Genomic DNA, 18,777 nt, shown 5'->3' on the forward strand with positions numbered 1-18,777 from the left:
TCCTGAGGTTAAGTGTTGACGCCGTCATAAACGCTGTCGCATTTTACGACGGTGTCAACAGGCCCCCCAGGAGCAGCGGTCCTGAGCCCTACAGGGGGCAAGTAGGGCACTGGAGCGACTCACACAGCTCCAGCTGTCGATACTGGCGTCAAATGGGCATCGTGGGTCTGCGCTTGAGCGCTGCGACTATCTTCCTTCTCCGTGCCGGCCCCGATGCAACATGGCAGAGAGCTACAGGGGCCGGCGCGGAGTAAAAGAAGCCCCCATCAGGAGAAGCCGGCCCACCAATCTGTAGGCCCCGATCGCGGGCCAGGCCACCTTGGAGGGCCGCCTCCCCCCTGGGATCGGATCCCTCCTCCCCCCCCCCCCCCCCCCCAAATCAGGCCGCCCCCCGCACACTGCATGCCGAGGTCCCGCTGGGTAAGACCACGTGAACGGCGCTGGCGGAACTCGGGCTTTCTGGTCGGCTACTCGGGCCATCCTGTGCGGAGAATCCCGGGGAGGGGGTGCTGGTGCCGCGCTGACCGCGCTGGCGGCAATGGCGCTGATTCTCTGGTCACGGAGAATCAGCGGACCGGCGTCGGGGCGGGTCGCTTGATTTGTACCTGGCCCGGCGACCCTGGCCCCGGGGTCAGAGAATCCCGCCCAATGTTTCCACTGCATTGCACCCGGCGCCTGTTTGGCCCTGCTGGGTATATCACAGGAGAGCCCCATATCGGGCTTCACGCTGGGCGCAATATTTCACGGAGTCAACCAACCCACGGTGCCTGCCGAGTTCAGCTCCCTACTGCTGAAAAACATTTTAAGCGTGGACTTGAACGGGGAAAAACTCTCCAAGGCTCAAAAACCTGACAGAATGTGGGTGAATCTAGGTGCAAAATCTAATGGCTGAGTGGCACCCGACCCGGGAGGCGGCGTGGCTGATAAATCTCGCGGGAAGCCTCTCACAAAATTTAACTGGCTCGCTGCACCTCGCAATGAGCGGGACCCAAATCTGTATATTCAAGTGTGCAGTAAGGCACACGGGAATATGCACTCATCATAGTTACCCAAGGTGTGGGATCTAATCCCGGTGCCTCAGAGACCCCGAACGCCGGATAGCTTGGGGGCACTTCCAGGCGATTGGGGCCTCCTGGGTGGTCGGGCTCTGGCAGGGTGGTATCCTGGAACCCCTGATGCCACCCTGGCACAGCTAGGCTGGTAGTGTTACCTGGCAGTGGCAATCACATGCCACTCTGGCACTGCCAGGGTGCCAGGCTGGTACTGCCAAGGTGCCTGGATAGCTTTTTGCCTGTGCCAGGACTCGGGTCGGGGTGCCCTGCACTTATGCAGTGGGGTGCAAGGGGCTTGATTACCCCTTTTAGGTGAGTTGAGGCAGTTGGGGGGTCCGGAGACCATGCTGGGGAGGGTGGTCTCAATTGTGCCCCTATCTCTTCCTGCACTAGCAAGCGGAGCCCATTGTGCAGGAAATGGGACTTAGTGTGGCATTCCTCGCCGAGGCCCTGAAATGAAGCAGCCTCCCGTTCAATACTGAGGTCTGTCTCTGCGCTGCCTATGATGGGGAACACCGCGCTAAATGTGGTTGATGCGGAACTCTGTTTCATTTCCGCTAAACTTCACCCTAGGTCTGTATCTCACCCAAAAAGCTGCTGGGAAACTCCCGCCAAACCTGCACAAAATGACACAATCATTTTTTGGGTGAATTGCGCTGCATATCTTTGCTAACCTAAATTGACTCTTGTTCTCCAATGCCTCAAATTCAAAACGCTCCTCCTCATGTTTAAATTAATTCCTAGACTCCTTCCTCCCTCCCTCTGTAACCTCCTCCAGTTTGACATATCCCCCACCTCCAAACCTTTCACTTCTCTGACTCAGTCTTTTCAAATTCCCTTCCTTTCATCTTGTGGAATGATGGGCGGGATTCTCCGCCAGTGGGATGCTCCGTTTTTCCAGCAGCCCGGGTGTTTCCTGACGGCTGGCATAACGGAGAATCCCGCCGGCGGGGTGAGGCAGAAATGTGGCCGGCGGGATGGAGCATCCCGCCGAATGTGTCTGTTTCCTCACTCTGAAATCTTCCCCCTCTTAACTTTAAGATCCTTCTTAAAACTCACCTCAATGGCCATGCTTGGTCATTTTTCCTAATAGCTCCTTCTGTGGCTTGGCATCCATTTTTTTCTTTACACTTTTGTAAGGGAATTTGGAGCATTTTTATATCAAAGGCGCTATATAAGGCCTATATTGTTGCAACCGAAGATTATGGTCAATCCTTTCCAACATGGGTTTAGGATTTAATGTCAGGTTTTGGCTTGAGGGTTAAATACTGCCTTATCAGCCAGGTAGGCTATTTTAAAATATTGTATTCAATGGTAATAATAATTCAACATATATATTCATAAGGCTTTTATCAAACTCTCATACCTCTTGGAATTCAAAATCAGTCAGAAGTCCATCAGACAAAATGTAGAACAAAGATGTCAGGCCAAAATAATGTGTAGAGCTACAATGAGGAAAAATAATTTGAAATATAAATACAATTATAATCTTATGTAAAGATTATTATCAGTGCTATCTTGCCTCACTTGGTAGTATTCTTACGTCTGAGTCAGAACAATGTGCTTTCAAGCCCATCCAGGGCTTTAATGTATGATATGGACTCATCCTCCAGTGCAGCATTAAGGGATTGCTGTATTGCTGAAAGTGCTGGGCGGAATTCTCTGTTAGCTGACGCTGAAACGCGACAAAGTGGAGAATAGGTTCCGACGCCAAAATCACTCAGGCATCAATTTAACGACAAATCTCAATTCTCTGTCACCTTGACAGCGGCGTCAATGCGTTCCGTACCGCACACACGGTGGGCACCGTTTGCATGTCATTAGCGGACCCGACCCGGTATTCTCCGGTGCCTGCATGATTCTCCTTCTCCCTAGGGCTGAGTTCCCGACGGCGCGATTGACTTGTGCTTTTAAAAATCGTGGAACCGGCGTCGTGCTGATAAGGGAGAAAGAGGAGGTAGGACATGGAGAGGCGCGTCTATGGGCTGCCGGGCTGGTCACTGGCCGGGCTGGCTGGGGTGGGGGGGTTCTGCCAGGGCCGGGGAGGGAGGAGATGACAGGCGAACAGGCCGAGTGGCCGGGGTGACCCTCCACTGGTGTCGCCATTACCGTGACCTGCAAGGCAGCCATCTTGCTGTGCACCCCACTGACCATCCACCTTGGCCGCTGGTTCTGCAGAATGACACCAATGATGGGTGCCCCCAACCCACCACCCTCGTATCCAACACTCCGCCATACCCCCCCACCCGACTGCCACATGCCGGAGTGGCCCACCCAGGGGAATGCCCACTGTAGGCCCTCCAGGCTACCGGGAGGGGCCGCGGAATGTACCGCTGGCAAGGGCAGTGGCACCCCTGGCATCAAGGACAGGCACCAGGGCCAGAGGCCCCACAGTGTAGGGTAATGATGGGGCCAGGGGTGCAGAGATGGGATGGGGGGGGAGGATATGCTGGGGCGGAGCCCGCAGTGCCAACTGGGGCCACTATATGGCCTGTTGGTCCTGGCTGGGCACATGTTGGTCTTTCAACCCCTGCAGAGAATGGACATTGGAATTCAACCAGCTATGGTGGCCTTCTTGCTAGTCACCGCAGCCCTGGGGGATTTCTTGCAGCAATACGAGCTGGAGTTGCCTGAGGAGGTGGAAACTGCAGCAGCGGAATGTGCAGCAGCGGAGGATGCCGCAGCGGAGTATGTCGCAGAGCAAATCATGGCCACCTGGCACCGCAAGGGTATGGGGGAGGACACCTGCTCCCAGTGGTCGTCAAGGTGACGGTCGCCTTGAACTTTTATAAGACCTCCACAACATTGCGCAGCAGAGGGGCGTTGTGCTGGAAGAGGATGAGGATCACCAGGTCTCGTCCAACAAGGAGGATACGGGGGAGGGAGAGGATGGGCAGGTCATGGAGCCCAGGCAGGCATGGAAGGCTATAAGATGTGTGCGCAAGGGCCAACACCCATGGGACGCTCTGATAGCCTCCCGGTTCACCAACTGGGGGTTGGGGAGGGGGGATGACACTGGTCAGGGGCATGGACATGGCATCGCACCCTCACACACCTCCTACCCGCCAGGCCAGCCCTCGTCTGCAACTCGTTCTGTGCTACATACCTGCCCCACTATGGGGTGCGGGCCCTGGGTTGGCAGTAACACCACGGGATTGGTTCATGGGATGGAGGATGATGATTACCCGCTCTTTGATGAGCTCTGGTGCTCCACATCGTTTGACAATGTCTGACTCCTGCCCACCGCAGCACTTTCCACCGTCCACTGGGTGATCCCTGAATGTGAGCTGGTCATTCCATCTCACGGTGCCATCGAATCCCTGGGTGACGGTGGGGGATGGTTGTGGGGGGAAGGGGGGGGGGAGGGGTGCCCTCTGGCCCCTGGGCTACTCCATGGGCCGGGGATGCGAGCAGAGCTATCCCCTGAGGCTCCTAGCCCTGAAGGCCCGCTCTAGTCTTGACCAGGTCTGCACGCTCTCAGCCATTGAGCACAAGGAGCGGACCATCTTGATCTGGGACGACGCCACATCACCCTCTGGGTTTGTGTCACATCAGCCAGAGATTGCGCCATCTCCCGCTGAGAAGGGGCCCCCTTCCTCTGTGTCTGTGCCACATTGGCCAGTGCCTGGGCAATGCCTCTGACATTTCCAGCCATGGCCTGCTGTGACTGGTTCACTCTCAGGAGCGCTGCTGCATTTTCCAGGTGGCTCAGGCACATGGCTGCCTGTGAGACGGCAAGCCAGTCCTGGGCCTCGGCCAACACCCACACAGAAAGCCCCAGGCCTCAGAAATGCTGATCCATAGCCAAAACCATTGCCCCCAATGCATCCACCACGGATGCCACACGTGTGGTGTTGGCCTGGTGGCACGTATGATCGGCACCACCTCCTGCTCCTGTACGCAGTTGGACCCCCCAGCTGCACCTGCAGGTACTGGATGCTCGCTGACAATCCCTCATATAGTCCCTGACTCTGCGATTGCACCTCCACAATCGAAGGGATTGCCCGTTCCAGAAATCGGAAACCTGTCTGGACGGCAGCTCGTCCCTGTGGTCGGCCTGCTCTCCGACCGTCCGCCGCCTTGTGTGTTCTTACTTCCACCTGCTGTACTGGATCAATTGTGTGGTGTGCACCAGATAGTGTCCCAGGAGCCTCTTCACTAAAGTGTCCAACCAAGGTGAGTGTCTCTGGGATGGTGGATGGTGTTGGAGACAGCTGTGACAGGAAGTCGGTGTCATCCCCGGACTTGGGTTCCGGGGCACCCTGCATCTCGGCTGGAGGGCCGGTGTCCGAGCCGCTCTCAGCGTCACTGCTCGGCTCATAGGACGGCTCCGGCTATGGCATTGGCTGGGGGCGGGGACACCAGATGGACCTGACCCATCTCCAGCAAGTTCTGCAAGACACAAGACAAGATGCATGATTAGACCGTGGGCCTAGGAGGAATGGGGTTGTGACGGTGGTGAGGATGATGGTGGCGGGGGTGAGGGTGGTGTGGGGGTGAGGGTGGTATGGGGATGAGGGTGGGGGAGTGGTTTTGCGAGGGAGGGTGGTTGATACATGCAACTCAGCAGGATCTCAACTGCACAATGTCGGCAGGTGCAGGCCACCTTTAAGCGTTCGTGAACTGGGTGCCATTAGATACTGGTATGCTGCTGACTTTATCTTCAAGGGAGAATGTAATTTTTAAAAGTTTTACGCCAATGAGTATTTATGAAATGCAAATTAATAGGATCCCACCACAGGCTGGCCTGAGGCTTCACATGCCACTGACCTTGGCCGGGATTCTCCCCTACCCGAATTCTCCGCAGCTTTAGGGGCTAGGCCCATGCCGGAGTATTTTCCGCTCTGCCGGCCTTTGGCGCTACGCCACCCGGCGTCGGGGCTGGCCGAAAGGCCTTCGCCGGTCCGCGCATGGGCCGGTGCGGCAGTGGCCACTGACGTCACCACCGGCGCATGTGCGGTAGGGGGGGTCTCTTCCGCCTCCGCCATGGTGGAGGCCGTGGCGGCGGCGGAAGAAAAAGAGTGCCCCCAAGGCACTGGCCCGCCCGCCAATCGGTGGGCCCCGATCGCGGGCCAGGCCACCGTGGGGGCACCCCCCGGGGTCCGATCGCCCCGCGCCCCCCCCAGGACCCCAGGGGCCTGCTCGCGCCGCCAATCCCGCCGGCACCAGAGGTGGTTTAAACCACGTCGGCGGGATTGGCCTGCCAGCAGCGGGACTTCGGCCCATCGTGGGCCGGAGAATCGCCGCGGAGGGCACGCCGAGCGGCGGGGGTGATTCCCGCTCCCGCCGATTCCCGGGTGGCAGAGAATTCCGGCCAAGGCGGGGGGTCGGAGAATTCCGCCCCTTATCTTTGAATCTCACTTTATCTCTGAATCGCAACCCGCCATCCGGTAATTGAAATTTCATATCCCGCCCAATTAAGTCACTCTGCACACTGTGTTTCCTGCTCTTGTGGGCTCCATACAATCTTCCCCATAATGTCTGTCTCAGGAGATAAATGAGTGGGCAGTTGCTGATGTCAATAAATCTATCTATTTCTTTCTTAAATATAATCAGTGATTTGGCCAGAGAATTTCTGAGTGAATAAGTTTCTCCTCATCTCGCGCAGGATTGGAAAATCACTGGGGATGCACGAATTGCGCCTTGCCGCTCCTACACCAGGGATCATATTGGGGCACCAATCGCGTCTGCGCGGTCGCCGCAGTGCCGGTAGGGTCCTTTGAAAGCGCCCCCCCCCCCCCCCCCCCGGCGATTCTCCGCGTTCGACGGGCCGAGTGCCCACCAAGTTTCGCTGAATCCCGCCGGTGTCGTTTATGTATGTTCCTACACGACGGGAGCTTGCCATTCTAGCTGCGGGGGCCATCTGGCTGGGGGGATGGGGGGGAGCCGAATCTGGGGAGGGGGGGGACTCCACGGTGGCCAGACCTGCAATCAGGGGCAACCGATTGCTGGGCGGGCTCATTCTGGGGGGGCCTATGTTCCTCCGCGCCGGGCCCCTGGAGGCCTCCACCATGTAGCCCGCGGGCCAGCGCGGAGACAGCCATGGCGCGCATGCGTGGATCTGCACCGGCCATGGCCATGCATGCACGGGCCTGCGCCAGCTGTAGCGGGTGGGCATTCGGCGCCGGAGCAGCGCACAGCACTTCGGCGCCGTTCTAGCCCCCGAGGACGGGGTGAATGCATGGGCCTGGAGGCCCATTGACGCCGGCGTCGCTCGCGCCTGTTTTGACGCTGGCGTCAACACTTGGTTGGGATTTCGGAGAATCCCGACCCAAGTCTGTGACCCCTTGTTCGAGACTCCCCACCAGCCAGAGGAAACAACATCCCTGCATCCAATCTGTCCAGCTCTATCAGAATTTTATACATTTCATCCTCTCAGTCTTCTAAATTTCAGTGAATACAGGCTCAGTCAACCCAATCTCTCCTCATACAACAATTCTGTCATTGCAGGAATCAATCTGGTAATCCTTCACTGCATTCCCTCCAAAGCAGGTATATCCTCTGCTTTAGTTTGAAGGAGACCAAAACTGCACACAATCAGCTAATGGAAGCTATGAGGGCCCTGACAATTGGAGCACTCAGAGGTGCGCTAGAAGGAGCACTCTTGAAGCATCAGGGTGGCACAAGTGTTTAAAACTTTGATGTTAATTAGTGGCTTTTATGTTTCAATAAATTCTGTTGGTGCATTCATTCCTCCATCCTTTATACAGTGACTGGTGGCTCCTGAGTGGCTCTGTAAACTCTTGGACCCATATCTACCTGTTTGTATGTGGTGAAGGGGGAGTCTGGCTATCCCTATGTATCGGGCACTGGACTTGTCGTGACTTGGATGCTAGTAACTAATATGCCTGATGCGAAATGGAGATGACGTGACCTGCAGGTGACTTGTAGCAGGCCGATCAGATAAGTCATGTCTACTGGAAGCAGCTGTGAATTTGGCTGTCAAGAGCTTCCCTGGTACATATCTCCAAGGCGCTGGCTTTTGGTGCTGATGGATCATCCTCCAATCCTGCCTCCTTGCCCTACTCCTCCGCATCCTCCTCAGTAGAAGAGGACTGAATTTCATCTATGTCCTCCAGATGCTAGGGTCGCATAGATGCTGTGAGGTTCTTAGCAGCAGAGGAGATAACATTGATTCTGGAAATTCTCTCTGGGTGATATTGCAGAGCTCCTCTGGAATGCCCCAGGCAATGGAATCTCATCTTGGGCAGTTTTATTCTCTGTTCGGTCATGGGCTGGATCAAACTGTGGAAACACTGTATCATTCCTCTGCTTTAGTTTGAGGGTTTCTCACTGTCAGTAGTCTTCCGAATTCCACGGAACATCCATCCATGGAGGCACGCGAGGAGCTAGAGCAACTGTAGAAGGTAGGAGAGTGGGTGCACACATACATTATGACTGGGAAATGGGTGTACAACTGCAGGGTATGCTTCCACTGGTCATATACCAGTTGGATGTTTATGGAGTAGAAGCCCTTCCTGTTGATGAAGACTCTAGGCTGCTCTGGGGGAGCTTTGATGGCCACATATGTGAAATCTATTACACCCTGCGTACATGGAAAGTCTATGGGCACAAAGCCAATAGACCTCTCAGCCTGGCCAGCAAGAATGGTAGAGTTCAGAATTGCAGAATCTCTTCAGCCTTTTAAACCTGTGCATTGGTCACCTCTCTAATATGGCTTCCTGCGATATCCCACACATGACTTGTTGGAAGGAGCTGTAGGTGTAGTGCAGAGCTGCGGTGATTTGCAGTGTCACTGGTATCAAGTGCCCAACAAGTCCCCTCAGTCATTACGTTGTCCTGCAGCGTTATGTAGTGGTAGGTAATGGACTCTCTTGAGAGGTTCAGTTACCTCTGGCACTGCAAGTAGAAAACAGCAAGGGCCATCTTCACCCCCTTTTCTGCTGTTGTCCCACATGGCATCCTGATGTGGTCTGTCCAGCCGCAGGCACCACTTCTTGTTATCACTGCTGCTCCATTAATGCTGGTTCTTGATGCAGATTTCCTCTGCACCTCTCCTCCCCTGCTTGTAGATCCAGGAGGACCAAGATGATCATTCTCATCTTTAGGTTTCACCCCTTCACTGTTTCTGTCCTTGGATGCAGTGTACAGTCATTGCTCCTCGGAGCAACTCCTCTCCTTCCTAGCTCTACCATCCTCAACTCCATAGGTCTGCCCCTCTCTTTTCAGAGCCTGCACCTCAGCTCCTCAGCGCTGCATTTTGTCATTCTTGTCCTGCCCCTGGCTTCCTCAGAGCTGCCCCTCTCCACCCTGGCTCTGCCCCTCAGCTCTCTAGTGTTGGCCCTCTCCTTTCTGGTTCTGGAGCACCACAGCAATGTTCATCTATGCTTGGGACATGTTCTTGTGTGACTGGGCCCTCCTGTCCTGGGCCTCAGTCATGGATATCACAGCATGAGCCAAGTCTTGGACGAATCAGACGTTAATCAAACTTCTTGTCCCAGGCTTTACACTGTGGATGCCACCCTTGCAGTATTGGCCTGGGAGTCACACAATGCCGGCACCACCTCTTGTGCGTCTGTGTCTCTGACACATCCTCCTGTCAAGCCTGGCTCTGCATTTACACCTCGACCAGTGCTGTCATCATCATTTCCAGAAGCCAGACATCTGGCTTGCTTCCTGGGATCCAGCAGACCTCCGCCTCCCCACTCTCTGTTTCCTGGGATCCAGCTGACCTCCGACTGCCGACTCCCGTGCGCTACAACAGGTGTGTGGTGCTCACCAGAGAGTGCTTCAGATGCCTGTCCGCTAACATGTCTCACTGAGGTGATTGTCCCTGTACTGGTGAATGGTGCTGGTGAAAGCAGTGCTGAGACTTCAGTGTTGGGTGCTCTGAGGAGTTGGATGGGGGACAGTAATCTCACATTGCCTGACCTCATCTGATGGAGATCCTGGAAGACAAAGGACATGGGGTCAGCTTTTGGGAATGACAAAGCTGTGAGAGAGGAGAAACTCACTTAAGGTAGGTCATCTGGATAAAGTTAGTTTGGATTCTCACTTCTTCACTGCAGGCCGACCTCGTAGTCTGCCATTGTTTACTCCAGGGCTTCTTTCGCAAGTTCCATTGCCCTCTTCTCAAAGGGAGAGAAGGTGCGTAGTTCAGGCAGCCCCGCACCCATCTTCACGTGATGCCTCCTGTTGTGGCCTATCTTGGCCTCACGGGTATGGGGTGTTTCTAGCAGGTGGCAAGTGTGTGCAAGGCACCTAGCCAAAGAGGGGATGCGATGGTGATTCCTGGGGAGGGTAGGGTGGGGTTCTGAGGGAGGTGCTGGTAGTTTTGTTGTTAGAAGATTTTAAGGGTTTAGGGTCAGATGCCATAGGTTTGGGACGGGAGCAAAGCCAGAAGCATACTGATGCATACTCACCCTGACAGCTCAAAAGGAGGTCATTCACCTTCTTCTGGTAATGGAGGCCGGTCCTCCTCGTGATGCTGCTGGCACTTACTGCCTCTGTCATCGCATCCCAGGCATTGGACATTGCTTGGGCTGGATGTTTTCTGCCAGCCCGGGAGGAATAGATTGGCCCTTCTCTCCTCCACTGCGCCCAACACCTCTTGATGACTGCAGCTAGGAAACGTGGCGCAAGTCCGTGCAGCCATGGTCTTGGCTGAAATGTTAGTCAGTGCTGTGGGGAACGTTTAAATGCTGCTTCCGCTTGTCAAAGGCTAACAGGTGATTTCCTGACTTCAGAAAACCACGCGCCTGGGGAGTTGGGAATTCGGTGTGATTCACTTGAGGGGAGCGATGGCCCATTTGCATTAGTTGAATCTGGCCTCTTCAGTGCTCCCAGCGCCAACGGGAAACACTCCAGTTTCCCTATTGACGGGAGAACTTAGAAGAGTCAAAATGGGAGAATCGCGCCCTTAGTCATTATTTGGAAGAATGCCACCCAGAATATTGTGTATTTCTGAATATAGAATTGGAATTTCTATTTAGATGCATCTAAGGTAAGGTAAAGTCCCAGATGAAGGAGTTGCTTTCCCCTTTGATGGGGGAGAGCTGACTGCTGGTTATTTAACCTGAGGAACGCCGCACATCAGGCGAGGGGTAAGGCTGTGAAGGCAGAGCCTTCATGAATGCACCTACATAGAATTCTGCAGCAGATATCAGCATGTATCACATCACCATTTGAATTGATGCAATACATAAACAGAAGAATATTAGATATATACATTTTAAATCCTTCTAAAATGCACCCAGAAGCATGTGTCAGATGAAAACTGCACTTTAGACGATTGACTTACTTGGTTTCAATAACATTCAAGTTCGATCTTATGAAGTTCCATACCAAAGGCCAACCAATTACATTTCTTGCCACAGAACGATAAACCACAAATGAAAGTTCCGGAGAAATCATTAAATCATCCAGAGTATAGTATAAATATCTGCAAAAATAAAGATCCACAATGTTGTTATGGGGCATTCGTAAGGCATAGTATATCTATTCTCAAGTTTCATCATGTGATTCGTGGCTTGAGCAGAGTAATGTCTCCATTCGGGTATATACACAGGTAGAACAGTCGTCAAAGATCCAATTAGGTCAATGATGGAATTTTGAAAAGTTCAAAGGTTGGAGTTTGATTCCAAATATGCAATAATATTAAAATTACAGTAAATATGAGCAGTTTGCAAGTCCCTATGGCTTGTGTTCTTTTTGGGACAGCACTGCTTTGTCGTTTTTCTGCTGCAATGCTCCCTCTTGGTGGGTTGTGTGTTACCAACGTTCGTTACAGTCCACTCTCTGCATTCCAGGCTTCCCTTCCAACTACCCTTTGACCTTGTTTTTTCTCCCCATGTTTGATCATCTTCATGCCATTTTCTGCAGCTAACATTTTTTTCCTGCTTTCATCAAGATTGATTTAGCTCAATTAAACAACAGCATACTTCTGCTGATTTTTGTGATCTGCCATGATTGCTGACTGATCTGATGAAACCTGGCATTTGATTATTGTGCTTAGGTTGTCACGTAACATAAGGTGATGCCCTATTATCATCAACCTGTCATATTGCATTGCCAGAAATGTTGGAATCCTTTTTTAAAATAAATATAGAGTACCCAATTATTTTTTCAATGAAGGGGTAATTTAGCATGACCAATCCACCTAACGTGCACATCTTTGGGTTGTGGGGGTGAAACCCACGTAGACACGGGGAGAATGTGCAAACTCCACACAGACAGTGACCCAGGGCCAGGATTTGAACCCGGGTTCTCAGCTCCGTAGGCAGCAATGCTAACCACTGTGCCACCGTGCTGCCCCGAAATGTTGGAATCCTGAGGATGCTTATCAATTTTACTTTACAGTAGGTAGATATAGGCATAGAAATGTAATCTACAATATAAGGGTAATTTTGTAAATCTTTAATCCCGATAAGAAACCTAACTAAGTGCATAAATTGTAGATAGGGGTAAGATGATTGAGAGGAGAGATTTGTGACCTCTGCTCCCATACAATGAAGTTCCATGTCACAAGCAAAGCTATCCCTAATATATATTTTTTAAATTGCTGTCATTTCAATGCTAACATATTTCTGAACACTATTTTTGTTACACTAGAAAATAGCAATTTAAACTGAACTATTAAGTCACTTTGTAATTGTTAACAAGCACAAAGAACCAGTAGTTACAATAAACTAATGATAGGTGAAATTTTGTAAGATACATTATTTTCTTTGACCTCTCGTGCTCAAAAGAAATGAATAAAGATTAGCGTAATACACATGCTTCTCATTGAATAATAAGCAGCAATTACCACCAACCAATGGCAGATAAACCCATGCCTCTGTCTTTCCTTCCTATATTGGGATTCCTCTAGACTCCCTTCAACTAAATATTGAGGATGCGATTTAATGGGAATGAAACAGTCCTATTTCGGGCGCATTTAGCAAGGTCTAGCGTTTGCAGGGACGAGAATAACCCCACTATTAAACGGGACTTTGCTTCATTTTTGAACCTTGGCAAGGAACGCCTGTCAAGGCTCAGCTCACATATGCAGGAAGGACACAGGGCAGTTTGACCCCCACCATGGCCTCCGAAACCCCCAATGCCCAACATATCAATTAGGGGGCCCTCATAAGGGCAGGGCACCCCTGGGCCCGATCCCTGACTTGGACAAGATGACACCTGGGAACCTTGCACCCTTGCAGTGCCCCTGAAACATGGCAGTGCCACCTCCACACCCTGTAATTGTAAGGGTGACACCTGGATGGCACTGCCAGGGTGCCAGTCTGACAGTGCCACGGTGCCTGGGTGGCAAAGAACAAAGAACAAAGAAAAGTACAGCACAGGAACAGGCCATTGGGCCCTCCAAGCCTGTGCCGGCCATGCTGCCCATCTAAACTAAAATCTTCTGCCCTTCCGGGGTTCGTATCCCTCTATTCCCATCCTATTCTAGTATTTGTCAAGAGGCCCCTTAAAAACGTCACTATCGTCCCTGCTTCCACCATCTCCTCCGGCAGAGAGTTCCAGGCACCCACGACTCTCTGTGTAAAAAAACTTGTCCGTACATCTCCTCTAAACCTTGCCCCTCGCACCTTAAACGTATGCCCCTTAGTAATTAACCCCTCTACCCTGGGAAAAAGCCTCTGACTATCCACTCTGTGCCAGTCATAATTTTGTAGACCTCTATCAGGTCACCTCTCAACCTTCTTTGTTCCAATGAGAACAAACCAAGTTTATTCAACCTCTCCTCATAGCTAATGCCCTGCATACCAGGCAACATCCTAGTAAATCTCTTCTGCGCCCTCTCTAAAGCCTCCACATCCTTCTGGTAGTGTGGTGACCAGGATTGAACTCTATGCTCCAAGTGTGGTCTAACTAAGGTTCTATACAGCTGCAACATGACTTGCCAATTTTTATACTCAATGCCCTGGCCAATGAAGGCAAGCATGCCGTATGCCTTCTTGACTACCTTCTCAACCTGTGTTGCCACTTTCAGTGACCTGTGGACCTGTACACCTAGATCTCTCTGACTGTCAATACGCTTGAGGGTTCTACCATTCACTGTATATTCCCACCTACATTAGACCTTCCAAAATGCATTACCTCACATTTGTCCAGATTAAACTCCATCTGCCATCTCTCTGCCCAAGTCTCCAAACGCTCTAAATCCTGCTGTATCCTCTGACATCGCTATCCGCAATCCAACCAACCTTTGTGTCGTCTGCAAACTTACGAATCAGACCAGTTACATTTCCTCCAAATCATTTATATATACTATGAACAGCAAAGGTGCCAGCCCTGATCCCTGCGGAGCACCACTAGTCACAGCCCTCCAATCAGAAAAGCACCCTTCCATTGCTACTCTCTGCCCTCTATGACCTAGCCAGTTCTGTATCCATCTTGCCAGCTCATCCCTGATGCCGTGTGACTGCACCTTTTGTACCAGTCTGCCATGAGGGACCTTGTAAAAGACCTTACTGAAGTCTATACAGACAACACCCTCTACCCTACCTGCATCAATCATCTTTGTGACCTCCTCGAAAGACTCTATAAAGTTATTGGCATCAGGAGTGCCAAGGTACCGCTCTACCCAGTGTCCGACCACCCAGGAGCCCCGAACGTCTGGAAACACCCCCAAGCGCCAGTATGCCTGGTCCAAGTTTGTGGAAACCAGTGCTAAGTGATGCCCACTCAAGGTCTCGGTGGTGAGGCCGTCAGTTCCTTCGCCTTGGGTAACTCCAGTGTGAACATATTTAAGTGAGCTTAACTGCACACTCAAATATGCAAATCAGGATCACGTCCTCAATGGTTACGCAGTTAAGCTCACTTAAATATGTTCGCACCGGAGTTACCCAACGCCCGGGACAATCGGCGGCAATTGGCGGGATCCAGATTATGGTGCCTCGTAAGATCGAGGCGTGACGCATATTGGCCTTGTCGTAGCCCAAGTTGGGCGTGACAAAGCCGTTAGATCATGTCCTGAGCAATTAACTTGATCATGTGCTTCCTAACATTCTACAAATTTCTGGATAGATGAGGCTAACATGAATGGTTACCTGGATTACAAAGGACCAATGAGTATTCTTAAAACTATGAAGTGATTTTTGAAATAAGCTCACTAATGGCACATCAGGGGCTGAATGCAGTGGGGAGAAGTGGTTCTAATGCCCTATCCTGGCTAAAGGGTTAAGGGTGAGTATTTCCCCACTCCAATGGCTGACCTGCAATGTGAAGTTGAGGTTAAAATTAGATCAGCCATGAACTTATTTTTTTTTTTTTAAATAATTTTTATTGAATTTTCAAAATACAAACATTTTAACCCCCCCTACATTTACATTTAAATTATAACAAAACAAAGTCAAACCCCCCTACTTAACAAGAAAAAGAAAAAGAATCCCCCCCCCCCCTACCCGCGCGTCCCCCCCCCCCCCCCCCCCCGCCGGCGAACCGACAGTCAGACCAACTTATCATTTCTAGCAGCGTCCTCGGGCAGGCCTTGCCCGTGCCACCGCCGCTACCGTACTTCCTTCGTCGTTTTCCCCCCCTCCCCCCCTCCCCGCCCTCCCCTCCCCTCCCGGGTTGCTGCTGTCATGGCCTCAGTTTCTATCTCTGATCCAAGAGGTCTAGGAAGGGTTGCCATCGCCTGGAAAACCCCTGCACCGACCCTCTCAGGGCGAATTTGATCCTTTCCAATTGGATGAAGTTTGCCATGTCGTTTAACCAGGTGTTAACACTCGGAGGCCTTTCGTCCCTCCACTGAATCAGGATCCTCCTCCGAGCCACCAAGGACGCAAAGGCTAATATTCCAGCCTCCCTCGCCTCCTGTACCCCCGGTTCCACCCCAACCCCGAAGATCGCAAGTCCCCATCCTGGCTTGACCCTGGACCCCACCACTCTCGACACCGTCCCTGCCACCCCCTTCCAGAACTCCTCCAGTGCCGGACATGCCCAAAACATATGTGCATGATTCGCAGGGCTTCCCGAACATCTAATACACCTGTCTTCACCCCCGAAAAACCGACTCATCCTTGTCCCCGTCATGTGGGCTCTATGCAGTACCTTAAATTGAATGAGACTTAGTCGCGCACATGACGACGACGAGTTAACCCTCTCCAGGGCGTCTGCCCATGTCCCGTCCTCTATCTGTTCCCCCAGCTCTAACTCCCACTTATCTTTCAGCTCCTCTACTGGTACCTCCTCCACCTCCTGCATAATCTTATAGATGTCTGAGATCTTCCCCTCCCCGACCCAGACCCCTGATAGCACCCTATCACTCACCCCCCTGTCGGGGAGCGCGGGGAACCCCGCTACCTGTCGTCTGGCAAATGCCTTCACTTGGAGGTACCTGAACGTGTTCCCCGGGGGGAGCCCAAATTTCTCCTCCAGCTCTCCCAGGCTCGCAAACCTCCCCTCTATAAACAAGTCCCTCAGTTGTCTAATACCCGCCCTCTGCCAGCTCTGGAATCCCCCTCCTGTGTTTCCCGGCGCAAATCTGTGGTTCCCTCTTAGTGGTGCCCCTATCAGACCTCCCACTTCCCCCCTGTGTCGCCTCCACTGCCCCCAGATCTTGAGGGTGGCCGCCACCACCGGGCTCGTGGTATACCTCGTGGGAGGGAGCGGCCATGGTGCCGTTACCAGTGCCCCTAAGCTTATGTTGCCGCAGGACGCCCTCTCCATGCGCTTCCAGGCTGCCCCCTCCCCTTCCATCATCCACTTTCGTACCATCGATGTATTTGCCGCCCAGTAATATCCGGAAAGGTTGGGTAACGCCAGCCCTCCACTATCCCTACTCCGCTCCAAAAAGACCCTTCTAACTCTCGGGGTGCCATGTGCCCACACATACCCCATGATACTACTCGTTACCTTCTTGAAAAAGGCCCTGGGGAGGAAGATGGGCAGACACTGGAACAAAAACAAGAACCTCGGGAGGACCGTCATTTTAACTGACTGCACCCTCCCTGCTAGCGACAGCGGCACCATGTCCCACCTCTTAAACTCCTCCTCCATCTGCTCCACCAGTCTGGAAAAGTTCAACTTGTGTAGGGTCCCCCAGTTCTTTGCCACCTGCACCCCCAAATACCTAAAACTTTTAACTGCTCTTTTGAAGGGGAGCCTCCCAATTCCCTCCCCTTGGTCTCCCGGGTGTATTACAAAGACCTCACTTTTCCCCAGATTTAATTTATATCCCGAAAAGTCCCCGAACTCCGCTAGTATCCCCATTACCTCCGGCATTCCCCCCTCCGGGTCTGCCACATACAACAACAAATCATCCGCATAGAGCGAGACCCGATGTTCCTCCCCTCCCCTTGTCAGTCCTCTCCACCCCCCTGAACCCCTCAGTGCCATCGCCAACGGCTCAATCGCTAATGCAAAGAGTAAGGGAGATAGGGGACATCCCTGCCTAGTACCTCGATGGAGCCCAAAATATTCTGACCTCCTCCCGTTTGTTACCACACTTGCCATCGGAGCTGAATAGAGCAGTTTTACCCACTTGATAAATCCCTCCCCAAACCCAAACCTTTCCAACGTCTCCCACAAGTATTCCCACTCCACCCTGTCAAATGCCTTCTCCGCGTCCAGCGCTACCACTATCTCCGCCTCCCCTTCCACTGCTGGCATCATAATCACATTTAACAATCTCCGAACATTTGTGTTAAGTTGGCGTCCCTTCACGAACCCCGTCTGGTCTTCATGGACTACCCCTGGCACACAGTCCTCTATCCTGGTTGCCAGGACCTTTGCTAACAGCTTGGCATCTACATTTAAGAGGGAGATAGGCCTGTAGGACCCGCACTGGACCGGGTCCTTGTCCCGCTTCAAAATCAAGGAGATCAGGGCCTGCGACATTGTTGGAGGCAGAACCCCCCCCCTCGCGCGCCTCATTGAAGGCTCGCACCAGCACTGGACCCACCAAGTCCACAAATTTCCTGTAAAACTCCACCGGGAACCCATCCGGCCCCGGCGCCTTCCCCGCCTGCATCTGGCCTATCCCTTTAATTAGCTCCTGCAGCTCTATCGGCGCCCCCAACCCTTCCACCAGCTCCTCCTGTACCTTTGGGAACCCCAATTTGTCGAGAAAGTTCTTCATTCCCCCTCTCCTCTTCGGCGGTTCAGACCTATACAATTCCCTATAGAAGTCCCTAAAGACCCTATTCACCTCTTGCCCCTTCTGCACTACATCCCCACCCCTCTCTCTCACTCCCCCAATCTCTCTGGCTGCATCTCGCTTACGAAGCTGGTGTGCCAGCATCCTGCTCGCCTTTTCCCCGTACTCATACGCCGCACCCTGCGCCCTTCTCCACTGCATTTCCGCCTTCCTAGTGGTCAGTAGGTCGAACCTGGCCTGCAAGCTACGCCGCTCCCTTAATAGCCCCTCCTCTGGCGCCGCCGCATATTTCCTATCTACTTCTAGGAGCTCCCCCACCAGCCTCTCCCTTTCCTGCCTCTCCTTCCTCTCTCTGTGTGCCCTTATGGAGATCAGCTCTCCTCTAATCACTGCTTTCAAGGCCTCCCAGACCGTCCCCACCTGCACCTCACCTGTGTCATTCGTACCCAGATAGTTCTCAATGCCCGTTCTCACCCTTCTGCACACCTCTTCGTCCGCCAACAGCCCTACATCCAGGCGCCACAACGGGCGTTGGTCCCGCGCCTCCCCCATGTCCACGTCCACCCAATGTGGTGCATGGTCCGATATCGCAATGGCCGAGTACTCCGTGTCCTGCACTCTCGGTATCAGCCCCCTGTTCAATACGAAAAAATCGATCCTAGA

General features: G+C 52.7%; 1 protein-coding gene across 1 annotated transcript in view; it reads right to left on the reverse strand.

The window, feature by feature from the left end:
- Positions 1–18,777, reverse strand: part of LOC119970440 (aminopeptidase Q-like) — a 239,078-nt gene that overhangs the window by 4,167 nt on the left and 216,134 nt on the right. The window contains exons 18-19 of the mRNA XM_038805049.1: positions 11,314–11,454; positions 2,419–2,497 (exon numbers count right to left, since the gene is read on the reverse strand). Coding sequence (XP_038660977.1) covers positions 2,419–2,497; positions 11,314–11,454 — 220 coding nt within the window. The remainder of the gene's footprint in view (positions 1–2,418; positions 2,498–11,313; positions 11,455–18,777) is intronic.

Source organism: Scyliorhinus canicula, chromosome 8 (genome assembly GCF_902713615.1).
Source record: "Scyliorhinus canicula chromosome 8, sScyCan1.1, whole genome shotgun sequence".
NCBI classification, from domain to species: domain Eukaryota; kingdom Metazoa; phylum Chordata; class Chondrichthyes; order Carcharhiniformes; family Scyliorhinidae; genus Scyliorhinus; species Scyliorhinus canicula.